Source organism: Symsagittifera roscoffensis, chromosome 3 (genome assembly GCF_963678635.1).
Source record: "Symsagittifera roscoffensis chromosome 3, txSymRosc1.1, whole genome shotgun sequence".
Classification (NCBI taxonomy): Eukaryota; Metazoa; Xenacoelomorpha; order Acoela; family Convolutidae; genus Symsagittifera; species Symsagittifera roscoffensis.
This window is the reverse complement of record NC_087064.1, coordinates 72,676,927-72,690,631: the sequence shown is the minus strand read 5'-3', so window position 1 is coordinate 72,690,631 and position 13,705 is coordinate 72,676,927. Positions and strand designations below refer to the sequence as shown.

Genomic DNA, 13,705 nt, shown 5'->3' with positions numbered 1-13,705 from the left:
TCATCATAATAATCATAAAAATAAGGTTTTCCAAAGAAGGCCGAAGAAGTGATTTTAAAAATTCAAACACACCATGTCAAAAATGAATTAATATCAAAAAACTACTGGAAAAAACTTAAGGTAAATAAGCCGACATAATTTAAGCCGGCACTTAATCAGCCAAAAAACTAAAAAATTAATACATCAAAAAAGTCATTCAATAAAATCCAGCATCTACCATCTACAAAGGAAGCTGGAGCCTTATTAGGCAAAACACGTCAGATGCATGTTTGTATATTACAAAGTATATTACGATAATTTTTTTGCATTTCAAAAATCTTCCTGAAAACTAAAAAAAAAGACCTATAAAAAGACCTGAGCATAACCGACAGAGTTGGAAAAGTGTCACTGAAATGTCCATTTAATAAATGTTTTTTGAAATGTTTTCAACTTTCAACGGAGATAAACAATCAACGGACAGTTGGAAAACTGTCAGTGATCCTAAGAAAACCAAAAAAAAAAATGCCAACTAGCCAAGGCCAACTACCCTAGCTGTTTTTTCTTACCAATGCCAACCGTCCAAGCTGTCTGATACACATCTGGTAAACTACAGCTGTTCTCAAAAAAGCAGCTAAAATATTGCGAGTTAAGTTGAACAATACTGTTTTTGCCTCATAACAAAAGCGTTAGCAACAGTAAGAACGGCTCGAAAATATTTTACCAAAAAATACGGTAACTTCAAAAAAAGCAGACCCAAGACTTATTTAAAATCAAATGTTACCACAGAAAATTTCCTGTTCACAAATTTTTAACGCAAAAAAGCTGTCTTGTACTTGGTTAATGTCTTTGCTAATCATGAGAAATTGTAGAAAAAAACTGAATAGCTCATTCCTTTTTGGCATTTTTTAATTTCAATACTCTAAAAAGCACCAACCACTTTCTTCAAAAATGACTCAAATTGATTGTTAAGGCTTCAGGAAGTTGTGAGACACTAATATTTTATTAATGGACGTATTAACTGCTATACAAAAATATTCCTCAAACAATTCAAGTAAAACTAAATTCTGTTGCTTAATCAATCAATGAACAAGCCCCTGGAAGATCTAATCTGTGGAGTTAAGTAGTTTAAGCTAATGGCTATCTTCAATTTGTATCCTGCTGTCGTTAAAATCAGCACGCCAACTCGAAGAAATAACACCATTTTATAACTGCAACAGCAGAAACTGGCAAGCAATGACATTTTCTAATTAAGATTCCGCGAATATTTCAATCTATTTGATCTATAACATGATGTAATTTTACCCATAAAGTAATGATAATCCATAATTTGAAAGACTGTTCAGTACAAAAATTAATCCTGAATTCTATTGTAAGCGCCTAAACAAGCTTCTAGTCAGAGTAGGTCAGTCTATTTACAATCCGAGATGGTCAACTCGGTCCCAAAAATCAAAAGAAAAAATCTGCCTCGATTTCCAAGAGGACAGCCCGGGGTAGAAATCTACCCTGCGTTAAGGCTATCCAAAAAAATTAGCCCTGTATTGCATCTTATTGACAGTCTCTTTGAGCCCTGCAAGTTCCGCTTTCATCGATTCGTTTTCTTCCGTCAACTTTTCAATCATCTTCTTGAGCGTGAAGAAATCATTGTAACTGTTGATCTGTGCGTTACTGAACTCTTTCTGCAGAATTACCTTGACCGATTCTGTTGATTCTAGTATTGTTTTCCTCAAAAGGTCAACGTTATCAGGTGCGCCTAAAGACGACGATGCTGGATTACTGCCACATACACAAGCTGCTGATGATGATGAAGACGCATGAAATCCATTAGACATAGGTGCAGATTCTGTTTGCGTTTGGGCGATAGACGAATTTGACTGAAAGTTTAGATTATGCTGCGGTGGTTTTTTGTTCAGGACATTAGCTGTAGGTGTCGCTGATGATTTTCGGACTGAGTTACATTCACTGACTGATGTAAGGGAGTCGTCGTTCGAGGATGTTCTCGGGATCCGATTCTGCAACTCAGAGGCAAGGGGAGACTGCACAGGTGATGATCCATTTGCTAGCTTGGATTTCCTGAAAAAAGAAACAGTTTTTTTTTTACTCCTATTGGATTCATTCAAGGCATTCCTTCTGATTCCTGGAACTTCGAAAACAAACAAAAACATGAAAATTGTTTTCGCGCATAGGAATAAATATTATCGTGAAAAACTGACTTTTTCACATTAATTAATAAGGCAAATGTCCTTGTTCGAGTTATCACTAATTTCAAAATCAAGATATACCAGGTTATTTGTACAAAAAATAGCTCAAGTCCTATCAGCATAAAATCGAATTAATTCGACGAGTCTTCAACTTACGAATACAAATCGTTCATTGAGCTCGCATATCCACTTTCAAGTGGCGAGAACACACTGCCTCCTGCGTAATACGAGGGCAGTCCCACATTCGGCCCCACATTACTCGTACTCAGAGGTCTCTTGATAGGCGGAGTTTTTGATGTCATAATAGCAGCAGCTGCCATGGCTGTTGGAGAGCCACTGTGTTGTAATGCGTGTGATGCCCTTAGAGGGGCGGAGCCTGTTGAGCGATTCGAAGATTGTGAATGCTGTTCTGCGGCTATAAAAACCATGGGTTTGAGATTGAGAGCATAAATGATTCGAAAATGTGGACATGAGTAAAAAAACTTTCGTGGAATGAGCATAAAGGACATATGGCGATACATTTGAGCTTGAATTTAAATCTAACCGATTATTTTTAACTCAAAATGTTCGAAATTTCAATTACTTTCAACGGAAAAACGGTTCAATAAAACTAGATTTTCATACTTATGCCGAAAAAATACTGTAACATAGCCGACAGAACGCAAATAATTCTAATGATTTGTAGCACAGAAGCGAAGCCTAGCTTCGCAACACCAGCAATACATTACAAACCGAACATTTCGAGTTATCTTACAATAAAAGAGTCGGAAAAACAGTTTTACAATTAAAACCTCTAAATCTAACAAAATGCACGTTTGTCTCAAATTAAGTTCGTGTTTACGGGGGAAATGTTGAGAAACCCAGCGTTAAATCAGCTTCAAAACAATTTATGCCGACAGCACTTGGATACATTGAGACAAAAAACATCGCTATAAAAGTATGCGCTTAGAAAAATTTTAGGAAGATTTAAGTCCCCAAGAATCACCCCCAAGAACTTTTACGCTTTAAGCAAAAGATTAGCCAACAGACAATCGGAAAAGAGTCAACGAACGCAAGTGAACAGAAAAAAAGAGTGACTCGTTTTTAGAAAACAATCTCAATTTTCGAAATTCACAGCAAAAAAAAACAGATGCCCTTGAAGCTCTTTGAAATTATAGAACAAGTTATGACTGGCTTTTTTTGGATAAAATTTACCCAATTTGAGAAAACTGGATCAATCGTTAATTTTTTTTATTCCGCTGGGAAACCTGAAAATTAAAATCTACTTTCGAAACCAAAATTCGATCACGTTTTTTGCGATCTTTACACTTTTGGTGATCGATAGTGGAGTTTGCCTTCCTTTTAACATAAATGAATTGAGCTTAAAAAAATCAGAAGTCAAACCGCGAAAAAATAAAACTTGAGCCTGAAGACTTTTCCTGAAAGAAAAAAAATCATCGCGACCTACATAAGAGTCTGAACTACGTTAATCGACTCTTAATACCCCATTATGAGAAACCTGGATTAATAGGCAAGTAATTTATTCAGCTGAGAAATCTTAAAATTTAAATGCACTTGAAACAAAAAGTCATTCACGTTTTTGGCGCCATTTGCGAACATATTAATATAGAGCGCAATTTTCTTCCATTTCGAAATAAATTTTGAATGAAAAGAATTTGAGCGTGAAAAAGTTTCGTCACTTCATTAAACGATACGTGACAATACACCTGTGGTGTTTGCGGCTGCATCTGATTCGTTCTCGCTGGTAGATGTGAAGCCAGAAGAGGAGAAGCCACTGCTGGTTTTGCCCCCACCGTTGGCCTCGTTGAGAGAAGTGACGGAGCCTGTTAGACTTCGCTTTGAAGAGTACGAAGGGGGAGCTGTCAACTGAAACAATCAAACTTTCAAGTTAATCTTGAACATTACTCTCTTCCATGAATCAGAATAACTATTATATTTTACGAAACTATGTGAGGACTATTCTCATGCCAGAAATCCAGAAAATCTCCACCAAAGGACACCCTTCAAAATTTCCGTTTTCCTTACCTGATTTCCATGCTTGTTTTTGTCGAATATTTGAATACTAAATTCTGATTAGCTATAGATAACATAATTTTTGACTCGGTTTTTTGCGCTTGAGGGATTTCTCGTATGTTAAATGAATCATTGCGTTTCGTTTCAAAATTCAATCAAAGTGATTCCAAAAGGTTAGACACATGATTGACAGAAAATCAGGACCTGCCTCAGCCAAAAGAACAAACAGCTAAATGTCTAATAAAACCCGGACATTCGTCTGGAGGAACACAAAAAAGCCCAAAACCTAAGAGAAGGAAGCTAAGTATTCTTACACTTACCGAATAAGAATCCACTGAAAGCATTCATACAATCATCATTAGCAGTTAGAGAGCATCTTTCTGATAGTTGAACATATTTGTCAGCCCTTCGCCTAAAGCTCTTAAAACAAGGCAACTAAGAAGTTTCTGAACCAATTTAAACGAGAATATCACCAATCTATATAAGGAATAACAGACTGTTTCGCAAAAGCATCTATCGGTTATAACTAAATATCTGATTTTTTATAAACTCGATTCAAGCAATGGACAACCTGGGATAGATGTGATATGGGCGACTTGAAGTGAGAAGTGAAGAAGAATGTGGGGGTGTCCAGCTTCCTCAAATCATACAGCAACACCAGTCCATCTTCCGTCGCCACTGCACTAGTAGTTCCATCGGATAGCAAACAACTGCTCGTAATCAATTTCTCCGTGTGAACTGTTTTCACAGTTGTATGAGCAGTGGTATCTAGGTTGAAACACTTTTCTATTAAGCTGTTCCCTAAAACTTTCCATTGCAAAACGATTCTTTTACAAACGAGTATAATTATACTAGATGATGCGCATTCATTTTCACAGTTGTATTCCAGCAAGTTATATTTTCACAGTTGTATTCAATTGTCTTTACTCATGAACATCAGAAGTCGCAAGTTTGGAATCACTATACGATTTACAGCTCATTTATAATATTACCTAGGTAGACTAGTCTGCGGTTGAGTGATGACGTCAGAAGGAGCATTTCGTTCACGGGCGAGAAGGATAGAGAGGTGACTGTGGAATCGTGGAGGGAGCCGAACGATGTGGTCTCACAGCACATCGACGTGTCCCAAAACGTGACCTGAAAACATGACAATTGCTAACTTTTCATACAAAGAAGTTGCATTTCGCGAAAACAAACTAAAAACGGCAAACAGTAGCTCTAATAGCAGAGAAAAAGAACAAAATTGAAATCTGCCTTGAAGGAAATTCGTTTCAAACACAATAATAAAAACTACTCGTATCAGGACGGAGCTCTAGTAAATGTTGGTTTCAAACTTCGTATACTTTAAAAAAACTTGCTAACTATAAAGTGATAAATTTTGCATCTACCAATACATAATTTGGATCAATTAACATGCCTTGAATCAATTTGAAATCACATTCCGGAGCTGGAAAAAATTGCCGTTTTTGCTACAAGTTATCAGAAAACTGAAAATTTGTTGCACCCTTTTTTCACCAGTTTGCAAACTTCAGACTATCCTAACTTCAAACAAACAGCCAACATACAGTTAGAAAAGAGCCAATGAATGCAAAAAAAACTTGTTTCTGAAAAAAAAAATCAACTTGAAAAAAGCAAGGTCTGTTTCTTTCTTTTTTGTAAGAAAAGTTACTTGCGTGAAAAATCTAATTCTCAATTAAAAATACACTTGCTCTGTAAACAGGCGAATCATTTAATTGAAACTGGTTTTTCAAAAAATTTTCAATGAGATAAAATCATGATTTCGAAAGATTCGATTAAATTGGTGTAAAATTCCATTCAAAGTTCCATTCATGGTTTTTTTTTGAACTAAGAGAATAATGGACAAACAAAACAAAAAAAAATCACAAAAGATCGCATATCACAGTTTTTCAACAACTCAAGAAAATTGAAGTCCATTTTTGAAAGGACAAGGCATTCACATTTTTCGTACCCTTTACACTTCTGCTATTCGATAGAGGAGTTTGCCTAGGAAATGAAGCGTGCTTGAAAAGAAGTTAGAGCCAACTGACAATTGGAAAGGAGTAATGAAGGCAAGGAAACAGAAAGAAAACTGGCTGTTTTTTTAAGCTTGAACTTGCGAATTTTAAAAAATATATATAAGCTCTTTGAATTTCACGAACAACCTATGATTGGCACTTTTTTGATAACATTAACCCAATTTGAGAAAACTTAAAAAAACCAAGACATTGAAAACATTACATCCCGTTGAACGGAAAAATTTTGTAGACCCAATGCCAAAACCATTTATCCAAACGCTCAGAAATAGATAAGCTAATTGCAATTGAAAAACGTTTAAGTTGTCTCAAAACTGAAACCTGGACAACAGCAATTGCAAAAAGTCGAGAAAAAGAAAATCAATTTTTTGTACGTAAAACTATCCCAATAAAAGATAACTGGCTCAATAGGTAATTTTATTGTTCCGCTAGATATTCAGAAAATTTATCCCCAGCAGAAAAACCATCCTATTATAAACTATTATAAATCATGCTATTATTAGCAAGGATTAAGAGCATGCGAAGTCCTCCCCCCCCCCCCTCCCCCTTTTACAATAGGGGTGAACTAGTTTCAGAGATCCAGCTAAACAACAGAAAAGGTTAGCAAGTGTATCACAGACAACATGAAATAAATTCTAGGATCTACTGAAATCAGACAGTTAAATAATGACCAAAATAAGGTAATGCACATTTAATACAACACTAGTCTGTCTACTTTAAAAAAAGTAACATTAAAAATCACTGGAAAAAATTGGCTGTTGAAGTTTAAAAGTTTCTTACAATTCCGGAATCGTCGCCACTGCAGAGCACGCCATTGCGAAAGGGGGAAAAATTGAGGGCAGATACTGGCTGTTGTTTGTCCCCCAAACGAGAGGAGTTGAGCTTGTTGGATTTGCCACTAAACATTCAGGCACATAATCGCAGGTTGAATGCTATTAGAAATTAGACCAATATTTTCCTACCAAAAATACCGCTTTAAAATTTTTCTTTCAGTCTTTTAGTAGGGGGAACTTAAAACCTACCAACAACGATATTTTTTGATAGCAAATTTAGAATGGACTCTTTCTATGGATTTATAGATCTCTCACAAGGAATTGATAGTGATATCTCATTAAAGCACTTTCACTCGTTTTTTAACTTAAAGAATCTTTTTTTTGTGTGTGTCACGTTCACAGTCGCTAGGGGAGAGGACGAAGAAAGCTTTGGAAGATCAGGATTTTTACACCACTAATTAAAACCCTTGAACAAAAGAACGTAATGACGCGAATCCACTTTTCCGCCTGTCTGGTGCAAATTTCTGGTGAAGACAAAAATGTAGCAATTTTATGTTCGGCAGTGAAATTTGCTCAAAACATGCGGATTAAACAAGGCGAACGGTTTGGCATGAATTGTAGCGTCGGTGATCCTAAGATCTTTTCGGCAAACTAAAAAGCTGAAAGAGCATAACCTTGGGAATTGCATGCAGAATAGTAAAGCTTGTTAGTGGTATGTAGCTCATTATTCATTAATCAATACGATAAGTAGAAAGGCAAACAAATGACCAATCTCGAAATTGTTCAAATCTTGAAAGAATTACTCCCACCTCTGGTAAAAATTTATACGACGGTACCGATAGTTGCTTTTAGGAAACAAAGGAAGCTAACTTTTTGAAACTCAGTGCGTATAGTAAAGATGATTTGAACCTGCATAAGTCCGGACCCCTCGTTCCCCCTGGCCCAGGTGATAACGGTTCCCGGAAATGCAAAAAGACCTATTAGATTTCAGTGTAACTAGCGGTTGGAATGGGACCAAAATTTAGGTTAAGAATCCCAGACCCCCTGTACCCCTCTACTTCAGGTGTTATGCCCCAAATAAATAGTTTTCACTCCGACTTCCAAAAATCGTTTCTGGGCCCCCTCGGTGAACGCTGGGGGTCATTACTTTGGGAAAGATAGGTAGTGACATAATACATCTTGTATTAGAATTTCAACCAAAAACGACAGTTGAACCGAATTTATTAGCACTTTAAAAAAACACCTCTTAGATCAGAAAAAAGCATTTCACGAAAAAAAAATGGGCGATGGCATTTTGATTTTATGGCAGCAATAGACAGTAGATACGAACCACGAAAAAAAACACCTGGTGAGTTAAACCCCTCCGAAAAATATATGGTATATATATATATTCTTAAAATGGTGAGGAAAGAATATCTTTTTCTTCTTAGTGTTAGAGTAGTGGCATTAATTAAAGTGAACTTGATAAACATTGGGTCTAGCTTAGCGAATGAGCTAATAAAAGGAATTCTACTAGACTGAGGAGAAATATTCCAAGAGGAAATTGGCAGTATTAGGAGCGCGGCATGGCAATTAAGTCTCAAAAAATATGATTGGCGGGAATTTTACTTGACTTCCCCGAGGCGACTTTATTGGCTTAAATTGACCCCTAATAGACAAATTACATTCCCTTGTTAGCTAAAGATTGGAATAGGGTTTAGGCGGAACTATTAGATGTTTGAGATGACTTAGCTACCCATGAAAAGAGTCTTCCCTACGAAGGCGAGGTCGGAACTTTAACTGATATTTAAAATGAAAACATTGTGAGGCTCACTGAAAAGATAGCATGAGAACTCGGGGGGATCAGAATTCATGGAGTTCAACTTGTTGATTGTGGAAGTAGTTTGTTTATTATTGATTGTGGAAGTAGTTTGTGAAGTAGTTTGTTAATTAGGATCGTATGACATTTGTTTGCTTGGGTTGAATTAAGACATCTACCGCATACCGGTTATCTAATAGGTGTCACAAAATTGTTAAAAGAAACCGAACTCGATCCCTTGGAAGTGTTCACAGGGTTAGGGATGGAGTTGCAGGTGTAGGGATAAAAACATGTGCAGAGGAGTGAATTAAGCGGATACCAGGACTGATAGGGAACGGCGTGACTTAACTAAAACAAGTGTAAATAAAGATAAGGAATTGGAGGGTACCGGAGAGCATCCAAAAGTCAGAACAATTTATCCTTTTGAGTCGACTAGTTGATTCGCAGAGTAAGAACACAACTTTTAGCGAGTTAAATCTCAGTTAGTTAGATAAATCGAGTGAGATTCAGAGCTAAGATTAATATAAGAAACGATTGAGTATTGAATTACTAAAGGCAATCGCCATAAGCGATCGCGGACCCTTTCTTTCAAGTAAATTGATAAACTTTATTCTCTGGCAAATTATAGGTTTTCTGTATTTAGACGTTTAATTGAATTCAATTACCTTTATCGAAATTGTTGCGAATCAAGAAAAAAGGATACAGTCGATAGAACATCACGAAAGGGGGCAATCAACATAATACAATAAAGAGTAATTTCCCACCAAACTAATCCCTTCGGGACTGTGAGTAGTATTGAGCTTCGGACATCCCGCCGAACTCAGTACCAAAATGATATTATCAGTGGGTAGACACAGCCTAGAGGGTGATTCCTCAGAACTTACATTTTTTTAAAAAAAAAAGCATCATCATATAACTGTCTGCTTCGATTTTTTTTTGCTGCGGGTGGTATAACTTGCCAAACGAGTCACTTACAACTTTAAAACCCTAACTTGTCTGACGCTAAAATAGAATTCCAGTCTTAGCAATGTCAATTAGCGGCGTCCACAATCTAACAACTCCCACTGCTCTCCTCTCCCGCTCCTCAAACGAAAACGACCGCAAGCGAAAAAAAATGGATTTCTTGGAAACTAAATAAGGACTGAAACACTCCTGCATGATATCACAATCGATAGACAGTCAGGCACTTAAAATTGTGCTTTCTGTACATAAATTGTGGCATTCTGTACATAAAATTGTGTGCTTTCTGTGCCATTGTGGCACTCCGGTAGTGATGGCGCCCATCAATCATATGATTACTGAATCAAATCGCACGTGCGCTGCAATTTGCAAGGTAGGCTCTTGCAAGAAAGTCATAGCTTAATGGGTGCTGGTTATATGCGCTCTTGTCAATCTAAATAATTAACCTTCGGGTTAGGCCTCCGGGTTAGCTGACTAAAAAAAATGTTGCTCTTGTGTTGAAACTGACAGGTCTCACTCACCTTGCGATGTTATAAGAGATGACTTCTCCACTCGTGTCTCCACTGGCTGCTATGCTGTGACTTCTGCTGCTGATCTTCACTATCGACACAGGCCAAGAATGCTCACTGTACGTCTGCTTCACCTTCTTACTCTTCACATCTACAACAGCACACAACCACAAAAACTTCCTTTCCACTACTTTTAATCATTTCAAAATTTTGCATACATTTTGAGAAGAAGGTATATATTTTATCCTTTTAAGCTAATTTTGCTCCAAATAGTGATATATAAAAAACATGACTACAATATTAATTTCCTACAAAAACTCACACTAAGATCCCAGGCCGCAAACAACGCTTTTTAGGCAAAAAGCAGCTTGGAGTTAAATTGGTCACTTCATTAAAATTACAAGAATGTTCGCCTTTATCAAAAAACTTCCGTGTAATTTTACTCGCCTTTGCCATTATTACGCTGAGTGTAACTGCAAACTCGGCAGTAAAACAACTTATCCTAATAACGTACCTAGAAGCGTGACTTTTCCCTGTAATGTGCCTCCTAGGAGGTACTTGCAGTTGAAACTGAGGTCAATCTTGAATGCATTGATCTCCGGCGTCAACAATTCGCTCTCATCGTCGTTCAAATTAGTGGCAACTGTTCCTTGCGCGGCCACATTGCAACTGATGATCCTGTTGTTCACGTGGTCATAGCATATGTTGGATATGTTTGAGGCGGCATGCGGGGGAACTAACTCGCGAGATAGTTCGTAGTTGGGGGGAGCCCATAGCTTCACTGACGTCTCAGAACATGTCACTAGGTGCACTGTAGTTGGGTCCTTCATATCATTTTCTCTGAAAAGTGACTATTAAATGCTTTAAAATGCTGTCTGCATGATACTCACCTAAACATTGCCAGGAAAACTCAGTTCAAAAAATGTATGTCTTATATGTCAGTTCTAAGGTCATCCTTTGTGTGTACGTTGTTGTTGTTGCCTCGTCGAGGCCAGCGCATAAAGTTTTGTCATTATGATCATATTTCGTTATAAATGGTCACCGTTTTCGTTTTGAATGGTTTGTTCGTTAGTTCATTACTTCTTGTGAGATGGTTGATTTCTTGGTTGGGTTGATTTTCAGCACTTCCAGTGGAAGGTTGTTGTTTACGTCGTCTCTTCCAAGACTCACACAGCGGCCCCGCCGGGGTGCCTCTGGGTAGAAGGGGGTGGCGATTTCAGTAACTAAGACGTCAAGTGATTCTGGTAGCAGCGCCCGCTTCGGTGAATCACCAAGCCGCCAAACGTGGAAAGGATAGCAAAGCTATGGCTGTGGTGTCTAATTTTGTCTGTACCGTATCTGCGTAACACCAGACAAAGGAATGGTTCTGGTTTCATAGCCGAAGGTATCAGCCAGTGTTGAGTCGACACTGGTCATCAGGAGCGAGCTCGACTGATGTGCTCGAAGGCTGATCTAGCCTGAGGAAGGCAGAAGCCTGGACAGCATTGAACCAGAGTGAAAGAGTTTAGAAAGTGTAGTAGGGTTTAGGGGCCACTTTTGTGTGAAAGTAAGTATCGGTGATGTCAATTTAAGAAGCAAAACTTTAAGTATCAGTGATGTCAATTTAAAAAGCAAAACTTAACATAAATTGTTCAAAAAATTGTTCTTTGCGTTTTCCGCTGAATTCTAAAAGATAAACGTCAAAAAACTAGAAAGTAGGCAACATTTTAAACACAGAGACGAATCGGCGCTTCGCACCACTTGCGATACAACAAAAACATAAAACAAAACTAACAGTTTAACCGTAAAAATTTCAAATTTTAAAAACTAGTTGAACCAAAATTTTCGCGTCCCGCTAAAAACAACTACGGGCCCAGCTAAAGCTGGAGGTACGTGTTTGATAATGAATGTATTTGCCGCGGGACGAAAAGCGTGATTTCAAAAAAATGAGCAGGAACAATTTTTGCAACCGGTTTTTTCAATTTGACTTTTTATCTGAGATTTGATTGAGTAAATTTTAAGCAAATTCAAAAACATTTCTAAAAAACTGTCAAAATTCTAAAAAACAGTCAAAAGATTTTGCAAAAGTCAATACTTTTTTCTGCAAGAAGCAGATTGTGCCCGCTTAGGCAGAGGAGATTCCCTTGAAGTTCGCTTAAAGTCGAGAAGTTTCTAAACAAATGTCAAAGTTTCAAAAAATTGACCTGTTTAAAGGCCATAATTTTTTCATAAATAAACTGGGAATACCCAGATATAAAAGAAGGCCTCAACAACTTGTTGTTTCGATTACACCTATGATATCAGATTTGGCAGGATAATTAGCGAGAAAAGCACAAAGAAGCTGTCCATTAAAAAAATTGACATTTCCGAGAATCATAGCATTTTGAGTGAAGAAACAGAGCATAGCCATTTATGCATAAAGGATTCACTCAATCTGTGATTTCGATTGAACCCAAAATCGCAGATTTTGGAGGGTAGTTCTCGAGATTAACGAAAAGTTTTAGAAAAAAGGGTCAAAGAATCAAAAATTTGCTTTTTCCGAGGGCGATTTTTTTTTTAAATGTTAAGTACTTTGTGAGTTGCCGCTAACTCAGGTGAGCTTCATATTATCCGTTCCCTCCCTTGAAATCACAATATAAGATTAGATAGGTTAGTTTTTGAGAAAAGTCTAAGATTCACAAAACGGTCGAAAAAAATTGACTATTCCGAGGGCCATAACTTTATGTGTAGAAAAAATTTAGGCGTAGCCGCTTAAGCAGGAAAATTTTCAAACCCGTTCTATTCATTGAAACCAAAAACTCCGATTTGAGAGGTAGTTTTCGAGAAAACGAAAAGATATTAAAAATAAGGGTCAAATATTCCCCTACAGACTTTTCCGAAGGCTGTAGACAGAGGGGTTAATTAAAAATAGACTCTAGAGGAGTCAGCAGACACAGAGGGGAGTAGGCAGTTTTTCAATTAAAACCCGTTTTTGAAAATCAGTAGAAAATTTTTAGAAAAACTCAATTTTTCTGATAACTTGGAAATAATTTTCGATAACGAAAAAAAGGTATTTCAACAAACCGATTGGTAAACATACAACCAGCTTGAAAAGGGCGAAGTGGAGTGTCAAAACTGCTGTGTTCACTGGAAAGCACCCACAATTAGGTCATTAAGCCGATAAAAATAGGTCGAAATAACTTGGTCAGAGGAATTTTTTAGCAAAACACGAAATACAAAACACGAAGTACACGAGGAAACACGAAGTACAAAACACTAAAAGCAACTTTAAAGAAAAATGCGCTCAGCAAAAAAAAACCCAAAATGTTAAAATTAAGCCGACAACAGATAAAGTGACAAACAATTGGACAGAAATTTATTTTGAAACAATATTATCAATTTGAAAAAAAACAGGTGCTGGTGAGATTCAAATCAAAAGCCTTTGCCGTGTCAAGGAGATGTGTTACCTCCACCAGATGCGCCG

General features: G+C 37.1%; 1 protein-coding gene across 1 annotated transcript; it reads right to left on the bottom strand.

Moving 5' to 3' along the window:
• Positions 1-921: 921 nt before the first annotated feature.
• LOC134841821 (protein NEDD1-like) lies at positions 922-11,142 on the bottom strand. Its single transcript, XM_063857860.1, has 8 exons — positions 10,778-11,142; positions 10,276-10,414; positions 7,004-7,121; positions 5,183-5,327; positions 4,762-4,991; positions 3,884-4,043; positions 2,334-2,592; positions 922-2,049 (listed from the first exon to the last, which is right to left on the bottom strand). The coding sequence occupies exons 1-8, from the start codon at positions 11,091-11,093 to the stop codon at positions 1,494-1,496; spliced, it is 1,923 nt and encodes a 640-aa protein (XP_063713930.1). The 5' UTR covers positions 11,094-11,142; the 3' UTR covers positions 922-1,493.
• Positions 11,143-13,705: the final 2,563 nt, after the last annotated feature.

What these genes read in the sequence shown, in the direction of transcription:
- LOC134841821 (XM_063857860.1), bottom strand. Translation starts at nt 11,093, where the DNA reads ATGAAGGACCCAACTACAGTGCACCTAGTGACATGTTCTGAGACGTCA. An exon ending in TGCAGCCGCAAACACCACAG is followed by an intron (nt 2,593 to 3,883) that starts GTGTATTGTCAC and finishes TGGTTTTTATAG; the next exon opens with CCGCAGAACAGCATTCACAA. An exon ending in TCAATGAACGATTTGTATTC is followed by an intron (nt 2,050 to 2,333) that starts GTAAGTTGAAGA and finishes TTCTTTTTTCAG; the next exon opens with GAAATCCAAGCTAGCAAATG.